Source organism: Cheilinus undulatus, linkage group 14, assembly GCF_018320785.1.
Source record: "Cheilinus undulatus linkage group 14, ASM1832078v1, whole genome shotgun sequence".
NCBI classification, from domain to species: Eukaryota; Metazoa; Chordata; class Actinopteri; order Labriformes; family Labridae; genus Cheilinus; species Cheilinus undulatus.
The window spans coordinates 11,721,293-11,739,640 of NC_054878.1; the positions used below are offsets into that span (position 1 = coordinate 11,721,293).

General features: G+C 40.2%; 1 protein-coding gene across 5 annotated transcripts; it reads left to right on the forward strand.

The window, feature by feature from the left end:
• Positions 1 to 1,010: 1,010 nt before the first annotated feature.
• On the forward strand, positions 1,011 to 15,522 carry clmnb (calmin b). 5 transcript variants are annotated; one of them, XM_041804797.1, is made up of 10 exons: positions 1,011 to 1,228; positions 1,638 to 1,702; positions 1,782 to 1,877; positions 4,492 to 4,575; positions 4,687 to 4,779; positions 4,898 to 5,121; positions 5,227 to 5,420; positions 5,778 to 5,860; positions 9,477 to 10,822; positions 13,767 to 15,522. In XM_041804797.1, exons 1-10 carry the CDS (start codon positions 1,144 to 1,146, stop codon positions 13,882 to 13,884), a joined length of 2,388 nt encoding a protein of 795 aa, XP_041660731.1. In that variant the 5' UTR covers positions 1,011 to 1,143; the 3' UTR covers positions 13,885 to 15,522. The 5 variants fall into 5 exon arrangements, with proteins under 5 accessions (XP_041660731.1, XP_041660734.1, XP_041660736.1 ...); XM_041804800.1 differs by having other exon boundaries at positions 13,770 to 15,522; XM_041804802.1 differs by having other exon boundaries at positions 1,819 to 1,877.
• Positions 15,523 to 18,348: the final 2,826 nt, after the last annotated feature.

Consider the following 18,348-nt stretch of genomic DNA (forward strand, 5'->3'; position numbering starts at 1 on the left):
AAAAAAGTAGCCCAATTCCACTGGAAAACCACAGACCTGGCAACCCTGCCTTTACTGGTGAGTACCACTGCTAACCTGTGTATAGAGCGCCCTCTGCTGACGTCTCTGTTAAGCAGGAACAATGCATACAGTAGAGGCAACAGGTATGACAAATGTAACAGGTAAGCGACAGACAGGGTTGCCAGGTTTTGGTGACAAATCTAGCCCAAAACCAGCACAAGTCAGTAATATTGTCTAGTCTTTTCTGCACCCAGTGCCACATTGACATTGTTCATGTTCAGGCAGAACAGTCTTCTGACTGTAGTAGGGACAGACTAAGAAGTCAGCTTAAATGGCAAAACTGTCTAATTACACAAAAATTGATTTTAAAAGTGATAATTTTGGATAGGCAGATGCAAGGCTGTGTAGCGAAAGAAACAGCAGTAGGCGATGGATACAGGCACAAGAAAGATGCAGCAGATGAGAGGTAAACTGTGCCAACACTAAACTGCATTATTGGCTATGTGAAGGCAGTAGGAGAATTTTGCAATAACCTTAATGTTTGCAAAAATGCACTGCCTAAGCCAGTCCCTATCGACACTGGGCACAAGGTGGGTACATCCTGACCTGGTCTCCAGTCAATCACAGGGCTGATGTATGGAGACAAACAAGCAGCAGAGCACAGAAATGTTACCGTAAAATACAATAAAATAACCCCCCCCCCCCCAAAAAAAAAACAAAAACCCACAGTCTGAGCTGACATGCCTCCTCTTGCGAACACTGCCATGACTGTCATAAAGATGTTTTACAGGCCTCTGGAGGGAAACCAACCAACAACACAGACGACTCCAAACACTGATGCCAGCTGATTTCTTCACTCTTACTGAAGACGACTCCATGCTGCCAAAGAAGTGTTTATTTTGAACCACAGCCTGCCAATAGGATTCAGGTGTAGCTGTCTCAGGGGAGTGGAAGATAAAGTTGATCAACATCTAGGAAGGAGGTTTCAGCATGTTCAGGCAAGACACACCGCTGCTCTCTGCCTTTTCTTCATTCGTAGTATGTGAGGACACCTATGAGGACCTCCAACAGCTACATGAGCCCGACATTAGAAGGTTTTCTTCTCTTATCTTGTCAATGGATCTTAAGTGGAGGTGACTTTAAATGAGAATGCAGGACAAGGTCAACGGTGAGCCACAGGAGAGGTCAGTGGGAGACATCAGCGGTAAGCAAAATCAGCAGTCACAAGGTAAATAACAGGAAAATCTCTAATTGATGATAGCTGATACTAAACCACTGTGTGATAAGGATAAATTATGTTATGACACACTTAAAATGTAATTTTCTTGGGAAATATGACATTTTTTGTCTTCCTCCCTATACCTGCATTTCTTAATTTCTTCATTTTCCAAGTGGGTGGCTCCGGCATTATTTCATCTCGTTGCCCAATCATACAAGGGTGTCTCACTTGTTGATGATCAGCTTCTAAGGAATGTTGTGTTACATTATATTTGACTTAAAGGGCGTAAAATGACTGATCCAGTCATCTTAAAGGTGTCAAAATCTCCTGCGTGAGCAGCCTTTGGTAAATGTTGTAAGTGTTTTTAATAGGAAAACAACACTACCCTCTGTGCCAAGTCCCTTCTTTGTTTTTCCAGCAGATGAGAAGAAAGCAGTGCGGTGCAGAACGTTCACCAGGTGGATAAATGCTCTGCTGCGGAGAGTAAGTTATAAGACAATGTAGTTTGTGCTCAAGTGTCACAGTGCATTCAGAAATAATGTTAATTATTTCCTATTTGCAGTGTGATCCTGTGGTTGAAGTGCACGATCTGTTCACAGACATTCAGGATGGCAGGATACTCATGGCTCTGCTGGAGGAGCTGTCTGGGTGCAAACTAGTAAGAGTCATAGTCTTTTGTTTCCTGTTTGTGAGTCCTAAGAATCACTTAAATCATAAGAATCTAAAACACAAACGTGCCACATTCTGCACAAGTTACAACAACATGGCTTCACAATAAAAGAGTAAGGGCCTGCAAGCAGTCTAGACCTGTCTACTTTTGAAAATGTGTCATGCAAATGTATCATGCCCTTACAGAGTATCATTAGAAGAAAAGGTGATGCAACACAGTGGTAAACATGATCCTGTCCCAACTTTTTTGGAACATCAAATTCAGAATATGGCTAATCAATATAGACTTTACAAATCACATACTGTTTATATTCCCATCATACATAATGTCCCAACTTTTTTGTAAATGGGGTTTGTAATTGAATGTGTCTGAGGAAAATATATTTTCTCTTAGGTTTAGAAATGCTTTGCTAATCCCCTAACATCTCTGCTGTCTGAGATAATGTCCAACACCAATTCAAAAAAGTTGGGATGCTAAAATGCAATGATTGGCAAATCTCATGAATCCATATTTTATTCACAGTAGAAAATCAACAACATATCAGATGTTGAAGCTGTGACATTTTAGCATTTGAGGAAAAATTTTAGCTCATTTTGAATTTGATGGCAGCAATAAATACAAAAAAGTAGGGACAGGGCCATGTTTACTATTGTGTAGCATCCCCTCTTCTTTAACAACAGTCTGTAAACATCTGGGAAGTGAGGAGACCAGTTGCTGGAGTTTTAGGAGAGGAATGTTGTCCCATTATTGTCTGGTGTAGGATTTTAGCTACTAGTCCTGGGTCTTTATTGTCAGATTTTTTTTTTTTATGATACACTAAGTGTTTTCTATTGGTGGGGGTGCAGGCGGGCCAGTTCAGCACCTAGACTCTTCTACTGTGAAGCCATGCTGTTGTGAATGATGTGGTATGTGGTTTAACATTGTCTTGCTGAAATATGCAATATGAAATATGCTTCCCTAAAAGGTACGTTGTCTGAATGGGAGCATGTGTCCCTCTATATCCTCTATATACCTTTCAGCATTGATAGTTCCTTTCCAGATGTTTCAGCTGCCCACGCTATAAGCACTAATGCAACCCCATACCATCAGAGATGCAGGCTTTTGAACTGTGTGCTGATTACAATTGGGATAATCTCTCTCCTCTTTTCTGCACAGCACACAGCGCCTTTGGTGTTCAAAAGATTTTAACATTTTGATTCATCTGACCACAGAACAGTTTTCCCGTTTTTGCCCCAGAGCTTTGCCCCAGAGATGGGAGCAGAGCTTCTGGATCGTGCTTACACGTGTCTTCTTCTTTACATGATATAGCTTTAACTTCTGATTGGAGAAAACTACAGGCTGTGTTTTGTTACTTCTGATACTAAGAATGATTACATGGAATCGAGTGTTTTATGATCATTCAAACTGTGATTTCATTTTTTTTTATTTCTGTGATTTTCAGTTATTATAAATGACCTCTTGAGACCCACACTTTCAGAAGCACTGCTGTAGATAGTGAAACATTCCTTGTTGTTGCAGTTTTATGATTAGAAACATTTTTCTGAAATTGTTCCACAATTTTAAGGAGCAGATTTTTTTGCAGATTGGTGAACCTCTGCCCATCTTTACTTCTGAGAGAATCTTCCTCTCTAAAATGCTCCTTTTATACAAAGTCATGTTACTGACCTTGTGTAAATTAATCCAGTTAGTTGCGAAATGCTCCTCTAGCTGTTTTTATTAGTACCACTTACGTTTCAAGCCTCCTTTTGCCCCATCCCTATCAGTACTGAAAAGTATATAGAGGTTTTAGAGCAACATTTGCTCACATCCAGACAACGTCTCTGTTATAAAAAGTCTTGCATATGTAGGCCAGACAATGCTAATCACATACCACATCCATCACAACAGCATGGCTTCACAGTAGTAGAGTAGGATGCTGAACTGGCCTGCCTACAGTCTAGACCTTCACCCATAGAAAACATAAAATAAAAAAATCTGGCAAAGACCCAGGACTGTTGAGCTGCTAGAATCATACACCAGACAAGAATGGGACAACATTCCTCTCCCAGAACTCCAGCAACTGGCCTCCTCACTTCCCACACATTTATAAACTGTGGTTAAGTGAAAAGGGGGTGCTACACAAAGGTAAACATGGCCCTGTCCCTACTTTTTTGAGACATGTTTAAAGAGCTAAAAATGGAAATTAATTTCCAAATTAACTATTACTTTTCATGAAATGGTAATCTGATATGTTGTTTTCTTTCTACTGTGAATAAAATATGGGTTTATGAGATTTGGCAGTCATTGTGTTTTGTTTTTTATTGCATTTTACGCAGTTCCCCTAACTTTTTTGGAATGGGGTTGTAGTCTTACGTGACGCTAACTCTCTCTCTCTACACCCACCATCTGGTGGAAGTACCACATTACAAGTCTCTGGTAAATATGATTTAAGATGAGATAATAATGGTCACATTAACTTTTCCATTTTGTAAATAAATTAATATTAGAATATTTCAAAACCCTACGTATTTGAGAGTGGTATCTGTGTTCTTACCAGAGCAAAAGAAGCTTTCCAAAAATGTTCAAAAATGCCTTTAAGCATCGCTTTCAACAATTTCTCTAGCTTTACAGGTATCGGTCCTCCTCTCACCACATTTTCAGACTGAACAACATTTCCAAGGCCCTGATTTTCCTGGATGATAGACATGTGAGTCTATTTACTTTGACTCAGTACGGTTACAGTGCTCAGACATGTATTCAGCTTGTATCCAAATCTGGAAGAATACCATTCAGACGATGCCTCCGCCCTGCTCTCCAGGTGAAGCTCCTTGGCATCGATGCGTCCAGTATTGCTGATGGTGTTCCCTCTGTTGTTCTCAGCCTCATCTGGAACATCATCCTACATTTTCAGGCAGGTTTATCAACATCATTAACCAGTATAACATAACCAGCATGTCTTATTTTTGCTTTCTTAGGTGCTTGTCTTTGACACTGACCTCACATACTCTCTGCTGTTCTACTTTTAAAAGGTGAAGGAGGTCACAGGCGACCTCCAGAGGCGTCTGTCTACAAGCCTCTCTTCCTTATCAATGAGTGGCTGCCCTTCCAGTGACCTCACACCCCAGCTGAATGACTTCAGCAGCTACTCCTGCACAGACCTGCAGAGCAAAGTCAGAAGGGCTAGCAGGAAGCCAAGGTATCATGGGAAAGCAATAAAGATCCTCCTGCGGTGGGCCCAGAGATGCACATTAAAGTAAGAGTGAACTTGACTTTTTTGTGAACCAAACGTTGCGATCTAAACACGAGATAGTCTCACCTCACTGGTGAAGCAACATTCGTTTCTGTTTTGTAATTTCAGTTTTGGGGTGGAGGTGCATGATTTCGGGAGGAGCTGGAGGAGTGGGCTTGCATTCCTGGCTATGATTAAGTCAATAAACCCTGCCTTGGTTGACCTGAGGGAGAGTCTGGCTAGAGATCCAAAAGAAAACATTCAGTTGGCTTTCAATATAGCCCATCACAGTCTGGGTATACCACCTCTGTTGGAACCTGAAGGTAAACACCAACTGAATATAAAGTAATTCATATTGATTTGTTTTAAAGGTAAACATCCATCTGTAGTTTCACCTAAACAGTACTTCCACTGCACCTACACTAAGACATTGCTACAGGCCCACCACAGTGTACTGATACTACCCATCATGCAGCCACAGCAGTACATTAGAGGCAGCTCTCACTATGCAGAGCAACATAGAAGATATCATTGCTAGCAGCAAAGTTTATTGCTAAGATTTTAGCTTTCTTTTTGTATTCCCACTTGTCCTTAGCTCCATTAACTGTCCCTTCAACAGAGGGTTTTTAAAAGTCTTTACTCTTAATCAGGTTTAAAACAATGTAGTCTTCTCTCTGTAGATGTGCTGTGTTCCTCACCTGATGAGAAGTCTATCATCACCTACGTGTCCATGTTTCTGGTGCATTGTTCAGGCATGGAGAAGGTGAGTTTTTGCTTTCCTGTTAAGATGAGCACAGGCATTTTTTTAGGCCCTTAGTTCCCAGACATTTTTCTTATGGGACCCCCAAACTTGTATCCCAGAAAAGCTAAGCCGGCCCCCTGGACCCACTTGGAATAATTAAACATGAATTTTACTTATTTTCATTAATAAAATCCCAACTGAATAGGCCTTCTTAAATCTTAAAAGATCAATGTATAAACTATCCATTATTACAATGGCATATAAGGACCATCAATATTATGTAGAATATAACATTTAGAAAAAAGAATGTAAAAGGTAATAAATATAAAATATAGAAGCTGTTTTCCTGCAGTTGAGAGCCTTATCAAATGATACTTCTGAATAGGACTGAACAATGAGGAAGTACTTGTGGTTTTAAGCCAGAACCATCACATTATCAATATCATCTACTCTTAGAATACACATTTCTGTAAACAGATGTTATCCAAGCAGATTTTCAGTTTGTTGTCTTATGATTTTTGACTTTACATTGTTGTAAATTTGTGATTTTAAAATCTTTAAATTTTTTAGTTTACAATGTCAAAATTACCCACTTTTTGAACTTGGAAATTTCACTGTTTTTCCTGTAAATATCCAACTGTTTTTTTTAACCTCAGAAATGTTTTTTTTTTCTCAAAAATGTTGATATTTTTTCTCAAAAATAAGCGGATCCCTTTGATGTTTTAAAAAAACATCTTGTAGGGTGGCCCTAGGCTGTCGTACAATATTTTTCTATACATAATGTTAAGAAATATGTACATCTTATTTTGACAACCTCAGGGCAGACAGGGCCCAGCACCCCTCTGAGATCTTTGGCACTCCCCCTAGGAGTCCCGGGACCCCAGGTTGGGCCCTCTTGTTCAAAAGGGCCTCAAGAAATAAAAGGTGTGCATTGAATACGAAGAAATATACATCTAAAGTCACTTTCGGATATAAAACGGTGTATTTTGAATGAAAACAAGAGGCCAAGAGTGAATAAAAGTCATCAAATTGCTTTTGATTATCCAAAAAAGTCCCTGGGGGGACCCCTGGCCCAAACACTTAGGTCCAAATGTCTTTGTTTTAGCAAATTACAGGTTTAATATGTGGTAAAATGGTATACAGTGCAATGTTAATTTGGTTGCCTAAAACTATGGCTAAAACTATCCGTCTACAGCCTTTATTTCCATGACAAAAACTAGACTAAGACTAACAAAAATATATCTGTGATGACTAAAACTGGCAAAAACTAAGTTTAGTTTTCATCAAAGTGACTAAAACTAGACTAAAAAATGTAGTTTTTGTCAGACATTCAAAATTTGTGATATTTCTCCACTGTGAGTAAATCTGCCAAAAAACTATGCATCTATAGCTATTCTGCCTCTCAGCTGTAGAAAGCAGGGACCCCAGGTTTAGCAGAGTTTATAGGAGACACCAGATTTAGGCAAGAAAATATATGTTTAGACTAAAAGTAAAGACCAAAATGTGAGAACTTTTTATGGACAAAACTGAAATGTTTTGAGTTTTCGTTGACTAAAACTAGACTAAAACGAAAAAGGGTTAACCTTGCAAAGCAGATGGATACGCCCATTAATACAAAAAAGATATTAGTGCAAAGAGGATATTAGTGCAAAAAAGATATTAGTGCAAAGAGGATATTAGTGCAAAGATATTAGTGCAAAAAAGATATTAGTGCAAAAAAGATATTAGTGCAAAGAGGATATTAGTGCAAAGATATTAATGCAAAAAAGATATTAGTGCAAAGAAGATATTAGTGCAAAGATATTTATGCAACAAAAATATTAGTGCAAAGAAGATATTGGTGCAAAGAGGACATAAGTAACCTTGCAAAGCAGATGGATACACCCATTTCCATGTTTCTCACTGGCGAATCCATCTTGCAAAGCTCCTGTCTGAACCGTTTGGGTCCGGTTAGAAAGTGACAGGACCAATCAGCGACAATGGGCAGTACTTTCGGGCGGGGCGGAGTCATGATGTAAGCAAGCAGCAACAGAAGAGATTAGCGTGGATGCTGCTAAAGTACCAGTTTTATCAGAACTTGATGACATTTCTTCATTAAAAGAAGAACAAAGAACAGCATTGAGGTGTTTTCTTTTGAAAAATGACAAAAGTTGTGTACTGACATGTCTATAGTCACCATGGTTTGCATTATGCAGTTCTATATGGAGTTAATCCTCGGTAGCTGCGCACAAGCACCTAAGTAGGGGCGACAATGTCACAGGTTTGGTTGCTCTGATTGGCCCGTAAAGATGTGACAGACAGAACGTTCATCCAATCACCCTCTGGGTTTTTTCAAGGGCTCTGCCCTTTCCCAAACACTGTCTGTAAGTGGTTTCCAGGTTAAGCTACACCAGGTTAGTGACATTTAAAAATATTCAGATGTGGTGAGTTTCAGTTATGATGCTCTTCTAAGAGGCAATAAGCAAGTCTCAACCCCCACCCCCCACTCTGTTAAAAGATGGTAAACACAGTTAAATACCCCTGTGTGAGGGGGCAAAAGTTTTTTTCTAGTTTAAAAAACAGTTGGTTATATAAGCCATGTATTTATATATGTGACTTGAAAATATGAAAGTGCTAGTTTGATAGAATAGCAGTAAAATAGAACTTGGAATTGAAAGTTGTCTTTCTTAAATTATCATGTTTAAGTGTTGATAAACTGCAAAATTGGTAACTTTTTCAGAGCTCAAACATACATAACAGAGCTCTTTAGTGTGCTTAGATAAACTATACAGAAAAAAGTATTCAGCAGTCAGACCAATATACCAACAGGGACTGTATTGCCATGCATTCAAATACATGTACTTTAACATGGAGTTAATCCCTCTTTTGCATCTATAACAGCCTCCACTCTTCTTGGAAGGCAAGATTTTGGAGTGTTTCTGTGGGAATTTGTGCCCATTCATTCTTTAGAGCATTTATGAGGTCAGGCATGGGTGTTGGCCAATCTCCGTTCCAGGCCATCCCAAAGGTGCTTGATGGGGCTGAGGTCAAGGCTCTGTGCAGGACAGTCAAGTTCTTCTACACTAAACTTATCAAACAATGACTTTACAGTCTTTGCTTTGTGCACTGGGACACGGCCATGTTGGATTAGGAGAGAGCCTTCCCAAACTGTTGCCACAGAGTTGCAACGCTGGTGACTTTAACACCTCCATGCGCTTTAGCAGTCGTTAACCCTGCTCTGTGGTTTCCATGGTCCTCCTCTTCGTGGCTGAGTTGCTGTTGTATCGAAAGGCTTCCACTTTCTAATAATATCTCTTACAGTTGACTGTGGAATATCCATTAGGCATACAATTTCACGACCTGTCTTACTGCAAAGGTGCCATCCATCACAGCACCTGAAACACCTGAATTCAATAACTAACAGGTGTGGCCAAATACTTTTGTCCATATAGTGTATAAAGCAAACAGAAAAAGATGGATGATGAAACTTGAGTGAATGTTGGAACCTCTTAAAAACAGCATAAGTGGGTTTAAAGACACTTTTCTTGAGCATGGTTAGTTAATGAGGGTCAATGTATTTGGACTGGCTAAACTTAAAGACACTTTCATTCTTTTCACATATATAATTTGTTAAGAACTCGTAAATCCTTTCTTACAGAGCAATGCAACTGAAGTTGAAGTTCCTGGCATCCCAAGTTTTGGATCTCTTGAGTCTGTCACTTTTGGAGAGATCCACACTGATGATCCAGAGGCCAAAGCTTTGCTCAAAGGTTTTGAAATGAGCAGCGAGCAGGGACTGTGGAAACGCTGGTCCAGAAGACCCTCTGGGAGCAGCCGTCCTGACCTCTCCTCCAGCTGTGGTGACATCCTCTCAACCTATCATAGCCAAGACATCACTGAACATCCTGCAGGCGGGTCTTTGACCTCGACGTTCTCCAGAATGAGAGGCAAAGGTAAAAGTGCTTTCAAGCCACCGAGTCCTCTGGTTGCAGGCGTCACCAGCCAAGAGATTCGGTCATGGATGGAGAAAGCTTCTATGGGTCAAGGCTACAGCAAACCAGGAGTGGATGAAAATCGCTTCTCTTTGAGCTCTGATGAAGGAATCTACAACTTGTCAGCTCTGGACTCAGATGAAGAGGAGGCCTACAGGTACATCCTGGAGCTTAATAAAGAGGAGCTTCAACCTAGTCAGCTAAAGAGGAAAGTACCAAGAGTGGAAGAGGAAACGGCAGAAGAGATGCTCCTGAATGGACAGCCGACTGAGGAGTCAACACATGTGGAAGCACATGAGAATCTAAAAGCCAATGGATGTAAAGACATAAGGTCTAAAGAGATGGAAAACAGTGGAGCAGGGTTTGACATGGAGCCAGAGACAGAAAGCAGATATATAGAGAGACAGGAAGGGGCTATTGAAGGGCGAAGCAATGATTTTGATGAAGACAGGATGAAGAAGAGGACAGAAAGAGCTAATTTAATGACACGTCAAAATGATAAAACTCAGGCTCAACATGATAAAACAGAGGAAACAAATCACGTTGAAGTCGATAAAGAAGAAAAAATGGAAGAGGCCACTAGGGATGAGACTGGAAGTGGACCAAATGTTTTCAACAAAGAAAGTTCCAAAGTAGAAGTTAATCAAAAAACATTATCTGAAAGGCCTGTAGTTGAAGTCAAAGGGGACAGTACAGCTGGATTTAACACAGAAGAAGAGATTAGTGGCAAAGACGAAGCCTCCACAATGCATGATTTACATTCTAAGGATGACAGCATGGAAGATTACAGCAACAGAGTCAAACATTTGATTGATTTTGATCAAGTTTTAACAGAAGTGGAGGAAGACTGGGAACTTCAGGTTAACAGACAAAGACTGACTCACAGGACAGCAGAAACAATGGTACGTCAATGCAAAACATCCCCCAGAAATGACACTAATGGAGGCGTCAAGGTCCATGGTGGTGATGACTACCGGACTCCTGCTGGCAGTGCAACATCTCAGTCATTCAGGTAGGTGTAGATCATTTTTAGATGGCAAAATTAAATTACAAATAAAAACACAAATGTACCGCTCTCCTCTTCTATAAACTACATGTCCAGCTTTCCATTTTAACATAGCACTACAGAGGCTTATTGCACTGACATCTGAAATGCATCGTTTTTTTCTCTGTTTTTCTGAGGTAGGCTGGTTACATGTTGCATGATTTAAGACAGATTTTAGGTCAGATTTCTCTCCTCCAATAGCAGAGGGTTAGGGAGGGATGTGTGTCCAGAGTAGAGGTTCATCACAAATGACTGTTTGTCCAAATAATACGCCCAAATAGTATGTGTGGCTCCAGGATTACAATTTTGGATGGGCTTACATAGAAAGCCTAACGTACACTGTGCCATGTCAAGCTGACTCTACAACAATCATGGTGGAATGTCAGGCTCGACACATGTGAACACACACATACCGCTCGGTAGCCTTTTCACCCATGGTGATACGCCTGAAGAGCGCCTGCTTTTGGGCCCTTAAGACATCTACAGCACAACCCAGGGCTGGTGGCAACCCTACTACCTGCCCAGACAGTACCCTCGGCCATGCTTACTCACCACATCCATCCTTTACAACAACCTAAGGGTGTGGACTTTATTTTTTTCAACAGATAATTTTTCCAAAACTCGAGAGGCATCTGGCTGCAGCCCTCGAGCAAACCTCTACGCTGGGGTGTTCAGCTGGAGACCTCTGCACTGGGGCGAAACCTCTGCGCTGGGGCATGATGTACATTGCCCAAGCCATGGACCTCTACGCTGGGGCGATGACATATTACCCGTGACAAAATTTCAGCTTTATCCACTTGCCGACAGGCTGACCCTAAATCTAACCAGTCGGGTTTTAATGCCTAAATATAACCACTCGGATTTTAACGCCTAAACCGAAGCAATCAGGTTTTAATAGCGTAGACCTGTACACTGGGGCAAAGCCCCAGCATATGGGTCAGCTTCTGCTACTGCACGGCCCAGTGTTGACCTGTACACTGGGGCTTTGGGTCGGCGTCTGCACGGCCCAGCATAGACCCGTATGCTGGGGCTTTTCCCCAGCGTAGGGGTCGGGGTGTGCTGCTGCACGCCCCACCATAGACCCCCAGCGTACGGGCCTATGCTAAGGTCTCATAAGCACATTGGTGTAGTCATGCTAACAACAGCTAACACGCTGCATGCCCCAGCGTAGGCTTGGGCAATGATGTCACGCCCTAGTGCAGAGGTTTCGCCCCAGCGTTGAGGCCTCCAGCTGAATGCCCCAGTGTAGAGGTTTGCTCGAGGGCTACAGCCAGACCCTCTTGCATAACTCGGGTAATTCTCTGACATTCTCTAATAACTTCAACACTACTGGAGTTGTGTCAATGGTGCCCTCAAATGGGCTTACCCACCACATCTATTTATTTTTCGCCCAAACAAGCCTAAAAGTTCTGCACAGTAATGTACATCCAACCAGTCAGGAGCAGCTGGTCAAGCTGGGGTTGGCTGTCATGCACCCATGTACACCATACAACAGACAACACATAATCAGGCAGAAAGTTGGCCCGCCTTCCAAGTGAGTCATAAAACACAAAATTTGTGTCTAAATCAGCTGAAATTCAGATAGAGAACGGCAAGCTTTAGAGTAAGACAAAATGAAACATCATTCTTAAATATAAAATAGTGGAATTTTGAAATGCAATAAAGGTGATATAAATCATGTTTATTGCATTAAGAGTGTGATGAGAAACTTTGCCCATGAGACAAGGCGAGACAAGATTTAGGCTCACGAGAATGAGAAAAGATGAGACGAAATGAGATATATATATAATTTTGAGAAAGGTACTAATTTTCAATATCTTCTTTGCATTAATGAAATCTTGCGCTACTTCATGCAGGACAGGGTAGTCATACACCCTGCTGGGATCAGCTGATGGCCTGCTTACTCTTATTATCACCTTCCAGCCCCCACAGCCAATCACAGCTCTTTGTCTCAACACAGCGGTGTATATAAATATGATGTACTTCTCAATAATCCCTGCTTGCATTAATGCTGATGCACCACGCTGCTGCTGGCAAAGCTTAACTTCCTCCACCCCAGCCTCCTCCTTTATAGCGTAAAGCTTGTTGCACCCTCATATTCAAATTCATGCTTTTATGGATTGATGGGTTTTGAGCTAATTGTATTGTATTCAATGGGCATTGTCATAAATGTATCTACTGTATCTATATGGGGGTTTCTCACCAGGTGCTTCGAGGAAATTCAAAGCATTCTGACTAACCAGGGAGCAGTTTTACCACCAAGTAAATCTGTAAATCCAGTTTTCAGTAAAATAGTTAAATGTGTGATAAGGGTGTTCCTGACTGAAATATCTTCTTTGCACTAATATCTTTTTTGCACTAATATCCTTTTTGCACTACTATTCTCTTTGCACTGATATTTTCTTTGCACTAATATTCTCTTTGCATTAATATTTTCTTAACACTAATATCCTCTTTGCACTAATATCCTCTTTGCACTAATATTTTCTTTGCACTGATATCTTCTTTGCACTGATATTTTCTTTGCACTGATATCTTCTTTGCACTGATATTTTCTTTGCACTATCTTCTTTGCACTGATATTTTCTTAACACTAATATCCTCTTTGCACTGATATCTTCTTTGCGCTGATATTGTTTTACCATAAAATCTTTTGACAGTAATATTTATCAAAGATGAACCTGTTTGATTTTTGTCAAATCTACAGTCTGAGACTAATCACATTTAAAAATGTCAGTCATTTGACACCCCTAAAATAACAATAAACTTTCCCAGTTACAGTATACTGACACAAAAAAATAATGTTAAGAAAATTCCACTTAAAGTTTCATGCCGCTATGTACTTTTCATTGAACATGAAAACCTGAACTCTGGCTGATCTTAACACTTGTATGTTTTATCTTCTTCCCAGCAGAGGTAGAGGACTGACTCTTGAATCTCTAGCGGCCTCTTGTGACGTAACCGCATTAGAGCTGGAAGTACTCCTGGTCCTGTGGATCCTGCTCTACTGCTACTTCATCCTGCCCTAAATCAACCCCTGAGTCCCATATCAGTGCACTCGTCTTATTAAGATACGCTCAGTTTCCACTAATGTGCCAAACAGGGACACTTAGGCTGGAATCTTTATCTGTGTCGCTTAATTTCCCTCAAGGCAACATTTAATGATTTTCTGTTTCTCACTGCCAGCAGGAATAATTTGTCATTTGGTCTTTAGTTTAAACACATAATCATGTTAAAACCATTATCACACAATTTTTTAGCAGTTTTCACAGATGATTTGACATGCTTTGTGGGCTGTTTTTGCTAAATAAATCTCTAAAATGTTGACAGATTTTCCTGACAGTAGTTTTCTTGACTTCAGTTGATGTTATCAACCACATGGTGGCATTGCAGCAGCAGCTTTCTCACATGGCAGCTTGTTTCTCATTGTTGTGTTGACTGCTGAGAATCCCATATGACCTGCTGTTTAATTAGACGCTGTATTGACATGGTGAGATTAATCTCATAGTATTTAATGAGCTCTGACATTTGGCATGCTCTCACTGTGCACTGATGACTTAGAAACTAAACTGTCCTTGTTTTTGTCTCAGATACTGTATGATGTTTAAAGATTATCAGGCGTTTCCATGACACTTCAGTGTTAGCTCAATTAAACAGCAGATACTGTTTCATAATGAGGATTTGGTCCTTCCTAGGAGATAGACCAAGCCATATAAATACTGCAAAATGCAACCCAAATTCCAAAAAAAAGTTTTGGACACTGTATAATGTAAGTTAAATTAAAATCAGGTTGTCCCTGCTTATATGCTTATATGTTAAAACTGAGACATTTTAACCATTGATGAAAAATTATAGCTCATTTGGATCTGGTGGGAGCAACACATTTCAAAAAAGCAGGGACAGGGGCATGTCTACCATTGTTTAGCATCTCCTCTTCTTTAACACTCTGTAAACATCTTGGAAGTGAGGAGACAAGTTGCTGGAGTTTTGGTAGAGGAATGTTGTTACATTTTTGTCTAGTATAGGATTCGGTAACACTTTAGCTGAAGGGGTATGCATAAGACTGACATGACACCTGTCATTCTCATTAATGAGGCTTTATGGATATTTATGAATGTCGTCATTAAGTGACATTAGGGTCAATTATGTCAACCTAAGTGCAAAGTTAACATTGTTAGATCCCTTTTTGCTTCTTTTTTTAGTAAGGTTAGGCTGTCTCAGCCTAGAATCAAGACTGGAAACAATAGGGGAGAGTGGGATAAGATCCAGGTTTTACTTATGTGGCTCACCAGGAAAGGAAAAAAGCTGCAGGGCAACCAGACAGAATGCAAGGTACAATAGAAACTTCAACTTTTGATTTGGGATGTCCATTGGTGTAGTGGTGTGTGTAGAAGTAGGTTTATTCTTAATTCATTTGTTCAAATATGGATTCTTCTTTGCATGCTACAGTTTTAACTTGCATCTGTGGATGGCACGGTGAACTGTGTAGACTGACAATGATTTCTCAAATGTTTCCACCAATTTTATGTGGAGGGTCTTTTTTTCTAATCAGTGGTTCCACAATTTTTAGATGCTTCTGCACATCTTTACTTCTGAGAGACTCTAACCCAGTTAGTTGCACAATACTCCTTCAGCTGTTTTTACTTTTCTAGACTTTTTGTTACCCTGTCCCTACTTTTTTGAATTTTTTTGCTGCCATTAAATTCAAAATGAGCTAATATTTTTCATGGTAAAATGTCTCAGTTTCAGCATCTGATATGTTGTTAATGTTCCACTGTGAATAAAATTTGGGTTTGGGAGATATGCAAATCATTCTTTTCTGTTTGTATATACATTTTACACAGCGCCCCAACTTTTTTGGAATTGGAATTGGTTGTAAATACTGCATGTATGTGCTATGAATGTGACTTACAGACATAAACTGTTTTCAGTAAGTGTACACCGTGACACTAGTGCAAAACTGAAGCATGCATCTGTTGCGTAAGTGTTCAAATTCCATGTTGTCCAGCTTGTGTATTAAAGGGGGGAACGGGTATGCCATGTCCTCACTGTCCACACACATTCATTAAATAAAAATCCTGCCATTGTTTGCTTGGAGCTCAACCCAGGGGTCAAAGGCTCACCCCAGGAGATCGATATGCTTTCAACAGCATGGCCACCCCCGCACAAGAACAACACTTCCCCGAGCTGGAGTTTGGCTGGATTCATATGACAGGTGGCCTTTTTTTATTCAGGCCAAGTCAGGAAGAGGAGAAAAGAAGTGATCATGTCTTGTCTGTATAGTTGGAATCGCTCAAGGGTTTATTAGCTGATGGCTTGGTTCTGAAAAAGCCTGAGAACTTCTACAGCAGGCCTCTGCAAAGGCAACAAGAGGTCAGAAAACAGCAACATCAGCCCTAAACACAGCCTTGGCCTTTGAACTGTACCATAACCTAGCCATCAGAAGCACCCCAGAATCTAACAAGAAGAACAGTTGTAGCCCTTGGGCCTGGTGTCAGCACTGGCCCTGTGATCTAAGTGACTGGGTCCATGAGCTGGAGTCAGGCCCTGGAGGCCTTCAGGCTGGTAGCCATCTCTACTGTTGGAGTCTGCTTTTACATATCTGCTCTTAAATATCTGCAGCATTACCTCCATCTGCAGGAGGGAGGGGTGAATGTAGGGTTTATAGAGCAGGGTTTCAGGCTTTAAGTGAGGACACAAGCTGGAATTAGGATCGGAGTGAGAGGGAAAATTAAAGGGGCAGATTTTCAAAATAGACTCAATGTAGACAATGGGCTAGGGATTAGAAATGGAAATGAGAAAAGCTTGGCACAGGTTGATGACTGGTAATTTTAAACAAATTTTAGAGGTTGAGTTTTGGTAACATAGGTCACTTTGTATATATGGAATGAATTGTTGAACCATTTCAAGCCACAGCTCCCAGTTTTGTACTCTAGATATTAAAAACTTTTTTCCTATAATTTATTGAAGAAAAAAAAAAGAAAATCAAAAACAGGACTGATGACTTTATGTCAAACAACAACTCCAGTATGACATCTAGAACTTTATTTTGCATGTGGAGAAATGGAAGAAAGTTGAACAAAGACAAACGCGTTCCTGGTTTATGTCCAAAGCTTAGCATGTACAAGTGTTTGAGAGTGTCAGTGTTACTACAATGTAAATGTCATGTACTATAATGTGTGCTTCTTCATTCCTTAGAGTAAAGTTGACTACATTGATCCATGTAATGGCACAGAGCAGCACTGGGCCCCTGCAGTCACCAGATGCTGTTTACATGATGAATAATGCTGAGTAGATTCAAAGTCAGCAGGAGCTGCTCTGCTCTATACACATCAGTGAGTTAAAGCCTGCAGACTGTGTCCCACAAGTCGTAACAAGACAACTCAGAGAAAATCCAATCACACATTGATTGTTGTTTTCACAGGCGGGCACAAATCCATTTCCCTAAGTTCCAAATGAGGAAATCAAACAGCTTTAGAAAGAAAGCCGTCTGAGGAACTCTGGGGTGTCATCTATTTTCACAGAAACAGCTGACTTTTCAGGAACATCTCTAAAGACGAAGCTGAAAAGAATCTGAAAAAAACAGTTAAAGGAAAGCTCACGTGCATAAAAATAACTGAGGACTATGTGGCATCCGCTCTAAACAAGCAGGAGCACATTTAAAACATTTGATCTGGGTAGCAGAGCAAATTTGCTCTGAGTTTAACTTTGGTGAACTTTGATTAGCAAAGTTGTTGACTCAGCAAAAAAGCAAGGTAGTTTTTTTTGGCTGGCTACATTGCACAGCTCACGTTGAGCACAATAAGATATGCAAACCCCAATTCCCCAAAAGTTTGGACGTTGTATAAAATGTGAAAACAGCATCAACAATCTTCAAATCCTTTTCAAATTATATTTAACAGAAAACTATACAAATACAAGATATTTAATATTTAAACTCATCAACTTTATTGTCTTTTGGAAGTCTAGACACATTCAGATTTTGATGCCTGCAAAACTTTACAAAAAAGTTGGGACAAGGGCATGTTTACCATTGTGTTACATCTCCTAACCATAATTTGCAAACATCTGGGGACTAAAGACACTGATTTTCAAAGAATTAAATCTTGGAATCTTTCTCATTTTTGCTTCATTTTTACCTCAAGTTACTTAACAGCGTGGAATTTCTGTTATCCTATTTTATGCTTCACGATGCCCTTGTACTTTATTAAATCTGACAGATTTACACTGCACGCATAACAGTCTAGTACTTGCACTCTTTTACTGTGAAGCCATGCTGTTGTAACTCGTGTAGGATGTGGCTTGACATTTTCTAGCTGAAATAATCAGGAATGCAACTAAAAAGATGCTGTCTGTATGGAAACATTTGTATTTTCAAGACCTTTATGTACCTCTCAGTATTAATAGTACCTTCACAGATGTGCAAGTTACCCATGCCATGGTCACTGATACACCAAACACCATCACAGATTTTGAACTTTGCATTGACAAAC